Source organism: Episyrphus balteatus, chromosome 1 (genome assembly GCF_945859705.1).
Source record: "Episyrphus balteatus chromosome 1, idEpiBalt1.1, whole genome shotgun sequence".
Classification (NCBI taxonomy): Eukaryota; Metazoa; Arthropoda; class Insecta; order Diptera; family Syrphidae; genus Episyrphus; species Episyrphus balteatus.
In genome coordinates, this window is record NC_079134.1 from 166,892,970 (window position 1) to 166,903,332 (window position 10,363).

At 31.8% G+C, this 10,363-nt stretch overlaps 1 protein-coding gene across 1 annotated transcript in view; it reads left to right on the top strand.

Annotated features, from left to right (window-relative positions):
- The window catches only part of LOC129912079 (uncharacterized), a 31,415-nt gene extending 22,547 nt beyond the window's left edge, over positions 1–8,868 (top strand). Inside the window, exons 5-9 of the mRNA XM_055990191.1 lie at positions 4,283–4,451; positions 4,512–5,217; positions 5,995–6,430; positions 7,921–8,089; positions 8,149–8,868. Coding sequence (XP_055846166.1) covers positions 4,283–4,451; positions 4,512–5,217; positions 5,995–6,430; positions 7,921–8,089; positions 8,149–8,868 — 2,200 coding nt within the window. The remainder of the gene's footprint in view (positions 1–4,282; positions 4,452–4,511; positions 5,218–5,994; positions 6,431–7,920; positions 8,090–8,148) is intronic.
- The last annotated feature ends 1,495 nt before the right edge of the window (positions 8,869–10,363 follow it).

Sequence of the window (10,363 nt, forward strand, 5' to 3'; positions counted from 1 at the left end):
AGTCGATTTTGAGTAAATGTTTTAGATTTCAAATTATATACGTATTTTGTATTTTTTTATTTTAAAACATAAAGTTTGGAGAACAATTGGATGGATAAATTATATTTTCAAATGAAAAAGAGTTCCTACCTAAAGATTGCGAGTCTTGTTTCATAATAAATTTTTATTATTATTTTATTTGGTTTCGAAGAGTATAAAAGTTTCTGTCCATTTCGCAGTGAGTACCTAATACAAGGAAATAAATGTGTCGATCAACAAGGATCAGCATTTTATGACTGACTTCAAATAAGAAGAATTTTACTGTTTTCTATTTACAAAATAATTTTTTATTTCTATTTATTCCAAATATCCTCTATAATACATTTTAGGCAAAAGTCTCCTAACTTCGTTGATATATTCTTCATTCCCATAAAGATTTTTTCTTGATTCTTCGGATGTCATAATATCATCAGGATTTAAATCACCAGTTACAAATGCAATCCACATTGGCAATAATGTTGTCATCAAGAATAACTCCCAATGCCTATGTCTTAAAATATCAATAAAGAAATCAGAAATTTTTGGTATTTCTCCATGGAATTTCAACTTTTTCAAAGTCTCAATTAAATTTGAACTGTAGTAGTAAATTAGTTCATCGTAATGATTTAATCGTATATTTTCATCTGCGAGCATATACATTCCATAAAAAACATCCAATATTGCAGGTCCGTAATAACTAACTTGGAAATCAATCAACATAACATCTTCAATTTTACCACTCGAATCATGTTTAAACATCATATTCTTTCGATGGAAATCTCCATGACACAATACGAAAACTCCTTTTGATCCTTTTTGTTGAGCTATTTTTGTTGAATTTATTGAGCGTTTCAGTACATCTTTTTGTATTGCACGCAATTTCGGTACATATTGTTTTAGATCATCAATTGTGTCTATTTTATTAATGAAATTTTCAATTCCTGTAACCATAAATGGCATTTCTTCGATATCTTTAAATGCCAAAAAACTTTCCTTAAGGCTAGTAATTGAAGTATCGCCTTCAGTAGCAAGCTTATAGCTCACAGCATGCCATTTGGCAAGTTTCAAAAATGCTAACTTGACTTCTTCCATGCTGACGTTTCTGCCTCGTAACACTTGATATCCCTTCGGACAGATATCTTCAAAAATTATCACCTTCCTTGGTATCAGAGAGTGGTACAATACTTTTGCTCCCAATACTGTTTGATCACCAATTTTCCTTAATTCAGCTTGAAATTTTGGTATTGTTTCTGAATACATGGAAATTTCTGTTTCAAAAATGTACGATTCTCCAAACATATCCATTTTAGTGCCTTCCATTTCTGGCATGGTTTTGATAATCAGGGATTTTGAATTTGATTTAGATTTTTCTGTTTCATAAGTAACATTTCCTCTGAACATAACACTTGCATAATGATCACCTTGAGCTGATGCTGGTGATATTTTCACTTCTTTAACCTTTTATTAAAAAAAGAAAATTCAATAAAAATTAATAAACACTAGATTTGAAAAGTAAAACGCACCAAAATTTGATCAGTTTTTTCACATTTCTTCAAAACTTTTGCAAAAAATTTATCATCCATCCAACTTGGAGGATGTAATTCATCTTCGTTGAATTTACTCATTATTTTACTAAGTTCGAAGAGGTCTAACCGAAGCGTTACGATCTATCAATTGAATTTTTCAAACTCTCAGTTCTAGAGCAACAGTACTCTGCTTTTTATGTGATTTCATTTAAATCCTCAATTTGAGTGGTAACATTTTTGATTTGTTGAGTTAATAATTGAGTGATGGTGAAATAGATAAGAGTTTTTTTTTAGAAGAAAATTTGAATTTCATCATATTGTTTAGGAGATTAGCTCTCTTTGGCTCTCTTGTTTTCTTTTTTTTTTTTTATCAATTTTGATCTATGTAGCAATGTTCAATGAGTGATTATTTAAAGTTTTCATTAACATTTAATTGTTTGGCATCAGATAAAATAAGGCATTGGCTTTTGTTTAAACATGAATTTTAACTGATATCGAATCAGCAACAAAATATTGAATTGATTAGATTTTATAGTAAACAAAAATATGTAGGTATTTAGATAAAAAACATATGTAAAGTTCTATTATTAGAGGAGTAACTTAAGCAAACTACTAGGCAACTTGGCCTTAAAGTTACGATTTTGATGATTTTTTTTTTTCAAACGTTGTTTTTTTTTAATTCAAGTTATTTCGTTTTTGACTTTTATTAAATTTCATAACTTAAATGATATCAAAAGATTGTCTTTTTATGTGAGTGAGGGAGACTGCAAAAAGCAAACACCTTGAAGGTTATTTCAAACGCAAAAAAAAAAATATTTTATTACAACGGCAACACCAACAATATTAAAATATGCAATATTGAAAAGTAGTGATGGGAACTATCGAATGATTTGTGCTATAATAGTTCATTCATTTATTTATTGGAATAAAAACTATCGAATAAACTATCGAATAAAAATTATCGTATAAAAAAACTATTCAAATGAAAAAACTATCGTTTAAAAAAACTATTGGAATGAAAAAACTATCGCATAAAAGAAACTATTCGAATGAAAATAGTAACCAAACTATCGAACGAAAAACCTATTCGAATGAAAATAGTAACCAAACTATCGAATGAAAAAACTATTCGAATGAAAATAGTAACTAAATGAATGAATGATTTAAAACTATCGAATGAATGAATATTTTACAACTATCGATAGTTTGATAGTTTTTATTCGATAGTTCCCATCACTAGTTCTGTTCAGCTTTTTTGTAAGCATTTATGAAACTATGAAAAAGCAGAGATGCAGAGAAAATATTACAATGATGATGACGAAACAGAAAGTTCATTTTGAAATACAATTGTGTCAGGCATTCAAGGAGTTATGTCTTATTATTAAAATTCAAAAACGGTCACTTTCCTTTTATTTTTTTTTTTTTTGTATTTCATATTTTCAATCATATTTCAAATCAGGAAGAAATTTAAAGAAGAATTTGCGGCGTTAACTGTTATTAAAAGAGTGATTAAATGGAATCTATTTGAAGCTGCTCTTTTTATAAGCTGCTCACTGCTATCGCTCTTTAGCATACCCCTAGTCTTGACGTCAATATAGCACCTACAAACGTTTGACTAACTAGGTAAGTTAGAGCAAAAAATTCAAAATTGAAGCAAACAAGTATCTGCTTACCCAGATTTTGTAAATTTCGTTGTGTGGGTGCTATCTTGACGCACAAATATAGATGTTGCATGTTTGGTATTTGGTTTCAAGTGCAAACAACGCCAAGTGTCTTTGGAGTACTATATATCAAGGAATCGGACACGGCTAAGCACCTTGTGCTTTTTTGCTCCGAAGTTAGTATAATCTGGAATAAGTTCCCAAATGTGATGCCATGATATAACCTGAAAACGACGCCGACCAACGTTCTTGGTGGACTATGATGAAACCGATTCTCAAAAAGTTGTTTCCATCCATTCAGAGTTCAGACCATTGATTTCGTGCACCTAAAAGTATATTGTGGTAACATCAAACCCATTTTAATTTGTATCCGTAGCTGTCCGGGAAACATTTATCTACTTCCCACATTTAATATACCTACTGAGAAATCTTTTAAAGAAATTTCGTAAGTATTTTTATCTTCATTTTTTGATTGATAGGGAATTAAAAAAAATTATCATTGACTTAAAAAGTTTTATTGCTAACTTAAACGATCACCCAACGATTAGATCAATATAGCATGACGGAGGAAGATTTTATCAAAAATATATTTCTTTTCTTATTTCTAAGGGAACTTGGTAGCCACACTTTGATTTCTACAATTTCGCACATTAAATTTCAATTAACACCACCTTAGACTGGTCCAGCGATGAGTTGAAGATCCAAGATGAAGAGTACATTTTCAAACATCTCAGTTCTCAGCGATCCCATATCAGTCATTCCAAATTTCGGATTCAAGCCCAATAACGCGTTTGACACATTTATTGGTATATCAGTCCAAAGCAGCGATGGTCAACTGCTCATTCCCGCTTATATGTACTTTCCTAAACTTAACTCTAGGCTAGAAGAAGTTTAAAAATAAGAATTAAAGAAAGTATCTAATCCATAGTCACAATCTCTGACCAAGCTCAAATATTTTCAGGTCGTTTTTCTTACATACCTAGATACCTACATTATAACAAACCTTCAACTTTTTTAAGGTACAATTTAAGACTATTTTCGTTTTTTAGAAAAATTTTGTATTATCTTATTTTTTAGAACATACTTTCCGCCAAATAAATATCCATCTTTTGACGAAGTAAGAAAAAACGTTTCTCTACTTTTGACAAATCATCATTTTAGTCAAACACCAATTCGTCCAAATGTCCCAGCTATGGTAGAAATTGGAGGAATTCAAATCAAAGAAAAACCAGATCCATTACCTGAGGTAAATAAAACACCTAATTTCCTTGACAGTCGTTTAATCTATTGATTTGTTATTTTCCAGGATATAAAAAGCATTTTAGATAATTCAACCCAACACGGAGTTGTTTACTTCAGTCTTGGATCAAACATTCAAGGCCATAACTTAGATACCTCAAAAGTCAAAATCATCTTTGATGTTCTTTCGAAACTTCCACAAACTGTTCTCTGGAAATGGGGTGATGCAGAAGTCCCCGGAACATCACCAAATATAGTCTACAAAAGCTGGTTACCTCAGGATGATATTTTGAATCATAAAAATGTTAAACTTTTCATCACTCATGGTGGTCAGGGTGGTGTTGTTGAGGCCCAATACCATGGGGTGCCAATGGTTGGTATTCCGTTATTTGGTGAACAACATTCAAATATGGAAAGTGTTGTTAAGGATGGCTTTGGATTATCCGTGAATTACCAAACCTTGACTGAGAAAGATTTCCACAACGCCATAAATGAGGTTTTGACAAATAAAAAGTACACAGACAATGTTCGAAGGTTTTCTAAAATCTACAAAGATCGACCGATGACAGCGAGAGAAACTGCTGTCTTTTGGGTGGAATATGTTCTGAGACATCGTGGTGCTCCTCATATGCAAAGTCCTGCTGTTCATTTGAATGCATTCCAATTGATGTCACTCGATGTTATTGGATTTATATTGGCTGTGATTTATATTATTTACAAGATTATCAAAATTGTATTTAAGTTTATGCTTCGTTTATGTCAGAAGAAGAAAAGTAAAGTAGATTAAAATTTGTTAAGAGTTAAGGTTAAAGTTAAATAAAAAGCACGAAAACACTGGATTTTACAGAAGAGTATTTTTAATTGAACGAAGAATGTTTTCAGAAATTTTTAATTCTCCTCCAAATCAGCCAAGAAATTACGTAAAATGTCATTCCATACAAAATGTTTACTCGATTAATTGATTTTTCGTGATTTAAAGTATCGAAGTACCTACCTATCAAAATAAAGTAATTAGAGGCAAGTGTGTTTATCGATGTATCGATGTTTTTTCTTCATAGGCATCGAATGACTTATCATATTTTTTTTTTCAATTTCTTGGACTGTTTTTCTGAGATTTGTGAACACACACACACACACACACGTAAATTCATATCATAAATTCGTATCAATGAAGATTAAGTTTAAGTTGATAGTTAAAGCAGTTTATCTGAATATTAAAACTCGCAAACAACGATAAGGCCAATGACATCGGGATATTCCTTCAAAACTTAGCAAAGCAGTTTCAAAATTTTCGCCAAACTATCAACACCACTTTCATCGAGTTATGTCACGCTTTGTGGCAATAGTGAGTGCATTTTGCATATTAACTACGCTTATTGCCAACACTGATTCAGCGCGAATTCTCGGTTTATTTTCGACAACATCAAAAAGTCATTTAATCATTCACACTGCAATTGTTAATGCCTTGGTAGAACTTGGACATGACGTCACAGTGGCAACAACTATTCCTTTAGTAACGAAAAATCATAAATTCCGTCATATTCAACTAGACTCTCCGCCCGGGATTGAACATATGATAGCAGAAGATATTAAAAATCCACCACCATGGTATAAAAAGATCACAGAAATTGCTGACTTCTTGACAAACTACGCCGTGAAAACCATAAATCAACCAAAAATGCAGAAACTTATGGATGAAGAATCTTTTGATCTTGTCATTCTTGGATATTTAATGAATGATCTGGTATTGGGTCTTGGAGCACATTTTAAGTGTCCTGTTGTGGTCTCATTTGTGATCCAAACTAATAGTGTGACCAACGAACTAGTTGGCAATCCAAACGAAGCAAGTTATGTACCGAGTTTATTTCTTGGAGTCAAACAACCTATGGGCTTTGTGGATAGATTTAAGAACTTTTTCGCTATGAATATTGCCGAAGACTTATTCATGGGCAATGTGTTTTATTGGTATCAAGAGGCTGCTTATAAGTGAGTACTAGAAATGTTTTGTACAAAACAGTCAATATCTAATCTTGGTCAGTATGTGATAAGTTGTTTAAGAGTTGAAATTTTTGTGAGACAGATGTTCTACAGACAACTTGAATCGATTGAGGTTTGAGGTTGCCAAAAAGTGGGTCCGGCAATTCTGTCTGTCTGTCGGTATGAAACTCGATCTAAAGCCTTAACTACTGGATCGTTTTTCTTCAAACTTTGAAGTAAACGAGTTTGAGTGATTCTCTAGAAAACACATTGGATTTGAAAAAAAAGGGATATCGAACCCAACCCCTAAAAATGGGATACAATCATAAAATGTTAGAAAAATTTTACATATCTAATACATAGAATTCTCCTGTCGCAGTGTTTGTTATAAAACTCCTCCGAAAAGGATGGACCGATTTTTATGAAACTTTGTGTGCTTATCGGATAGGTCTGAGAATCGGCCAACATCTATTTTTCATACCTATAAATTGTTAGGGTGGCCCAGTCAATTTTTTTTTTATCTTTTTGGAACGATCCTTAAAAACGAACGAAAATCCTTAAAAAATCGAAATATGTATAAATTTCCATAATTTTGTTCAGTAAAAAGTCTTAAAATTTGAGTTACTTAAACCATAAGACCAAGAACATGGGACCTAGTCTTGCATTTGATTGCCAAAATATATTTTTTTGAAAAAAAAAAAACTTTGCTTTACAGTGTTTATTAGGCTGTGCCATTTTGAGGCAACTTTCGTTTTTCAAATAAAAAACAGGCTCAATATTTTCAAAAATATGAAGCAAATAATCTCTCAAAAAATGAGCTCTTATATTAATATTTAGAGGTGCCTTTTTCTAATTTTCTATTTTTTCTATAAATAACATGGGAACAAAATCATTCAGCAACCCAAAAACCACTAGAAAAGTATATCTTAGTTCTTGTGGCAAAAAAAAAGTTCAATCAATCAGTATTAGTTTACCCAAACAAGTCATAATTTCATTTATTTTGAACTTTAAGTTTGAATAAATTCAAATGGGTTCACTCTATGAAAAAATTTCTGAAAGATATTTTGTAAAGCGCTCAATTTACCATAAGAATAATATTACAGTTAATTTTTACAATGCCTTATTGCAAAGTTACAAAAATTAGAACAAAAAATGATTTTTTCCCATGTTATTTATATGAAAAATAGAAAATTAGAAAAAGGCACCTCTAAATATTAATATTAAGAGCTCATTTTTTGAGAGATTATTTGCTTCATATTTTCGAAAATATTGAGCCTGTTTTTTATTTGAAAAACGAAAGTTGCCTCAAAATGGCACAGCCTAGTGTTTATTTTCAGATTTTCAATATTTTAGCTTTTAGAAGGTTTTAGTTAATTTTAGTACAGTGAACGAAATTCTTACTTACAACTTTCAATTGATTTGGCGCATACAACTTCACATACCAAAAATATTTGTGTGGTTGTTGAAGACATCATTTTTTACAAAATTTTTTTTTTCAGAAAGCTGTTCCCGCCAGATAAATATCCAACTTTTGACCAAGTAAGGAAAAACGTTTCGCTAGTTTTGACGAATCATCACTTTAGTCAAACACCGATTCGTCCAAATGTCCCGGCTATGGTAGAAATTGGAGGAATTCAAATCAAAGAAAAACCAGATCCATTACCTGAGGTAAAAAAAACTTATTTTTCTTTAGAACTAAAGCCGTTTATTGTTATAACTATTTTCAGGATATAAAAGCCATTTTAGACAATTCAACCAAAACCGGAGTTGTTTACTTCAGTTTTGGATCAAACGTAAAAGCAAGTAGTTTAGAAAGCTCAAAAGTCAAAATCATCTTTGATGTCCTATCGAAACTTCCACAAACTGTTCTCTGGAAATGGGGTGATTCCGAATTACCTGGTACATCACCAAACATAGTTTACAAAAGCTGGTTACCTCAGGATGATGTCTTGAATCATAAAAATGTCAAACTATTCGTTACCCATGGTGGCCTAGGTAGTGTTGTTGAGTCCCAATATCATGGTGTACCAATGGTTGGTATTCCGCTGTTTGCTGATCAATCGGCTAATATGGAAAGTGTTGTTAAAGATGGTTTTGGATTATTGTTGGACTATCAAACTCTTAACGAGGAGGGTTTAGACAAAGCTGTTAAAGAAGTTTTGACAAATCAAAAATATACCAACAATGTTCGAAGGTTTGCAAAACTCTACAAAGATCGCCCAATGACAGCGAGGGAAACTGCTGTCTTTTGGGTGGAATATGTCCTGAGACATCGTGGTGCTCCTCATATGCAAAGTCCTGCTGTTCATTTGAATGCATTCCAATTGATGTCACTTGATGTTATTGGATTTTTATTGGCTGTGATTTATATTATTTACAAGATTATCAAAATTGTATTTAAGTTTATGATTGGTTTGTGTCGGAAGAAGAAAACTAAAATAGAGTAAAATTAAAGCTTTTTTTTATTAAAAAATTGCATGAGTTGGAATTAAAATTTTCCTTCTTTGAAGGAATTTCTCAGGAGACAACTTGCATATTTTTTAACATTCTTCGTCCTTCTCCATCCTTCTCCAAAATTATTTAAGTATCTCATTCTCATCCTTCAAAAAAGAAAATCTCTTTAGTCCTGATGAAATTAAATAGTTGCTTTTGTGTCCTTAGTCTTTCCAATCAAGACACACGAAGAAATTGCAGTCAGAGGAAGAAGTAGAAAAAATGAAATTCCGCATCATCCTCACCGCACAAACTACTACAATTTTTATCCTTTTTCCATATAATCAGTGCGCGCTCACTGGTTTCTTATAAATAGGATTACATTGATTAATGATGTCGACCATTATCCTGTTTATGAGCTAAACTTTTCCTTATAAATCTAGGGAAAAAAAAAAAATAAAAAAAAATAAAAAGAAATACAAGATAAAAATCCACTCTCTGACTAAGAGAAAAGAAAAAAAAAAAACCTGAATAATTATGCTAGATGGACAAAAATGTCCTTTGACAGGTTCCATCATTAATTTGCCGGGGACAAATCCTTTTCGTTTATTGTTTTCCCGCACATTGGAATTTTTCTTTTAATCACATTAGTATATATATAACCATAGCAGAAATGGACTTTTATATGCTTCATATAAATTTTTTCTTGTTATTTTGTCTTATATCCTTCTCTCTCAAGGATTGCGGCGGATTTATTCATGAGTTAAGTGTGCACTGGAGCAAGGATACTATTTTTCGTTGAAAAATCTGGCAAAAGAATTTCCATTTGGATGTCGTCTATACAACAAAAGTCATATACAGACAACTATTTTTCTTGACTATGTTTTAGAGGTAAGAGGTCCATATTTCATATTAGGCGTATTATTGGTTTTAATAACGTCCTAGGACAAAAAAAAAAGGATCGTCTCTCATCTTTTTATACCGCATCGGAAAAAAGATGAGCAAACTGAAAATCCATCTGTAAGGATTCGATGTCATAAAAATCACAAAACTGTCTTTATTACTTTTGCTTTTGAGAGGGAGTATCCTTTGTGGTATTGCGGTAACAAGTTTTGAAAAAGAAGGACTCCTCCATGTGGGTAGACATCTTCGCCTCTATATTCTGGGTTGACTGTTTTTTTTCAAAAAAAAAAAAAAAAACGGAAATTGTGGGTAATAAAAGAATGCATGCCAAGGATATAGCCTCATAAATTGCCACATGGCTAGTTTGCTAGAGTATAAGCAAAAGGATATAGAGCTTTTGCATTTTTAGAATCACTTGGTTGGATTTAGAAGGTAATTCATTACGAGGAAGCAATTTTTTTTTGTTGCGGGTGCCGCAAATTTCAATGGACTCTATGAGTATCCTTTTCCGTGTTACAGTTCAGTTGAGCCTCCATAATATATTTACGTACTGGTACATATATGCTTGGCTGTTTGTCCCGGTTCTATACATTGGGAGGATGTGCT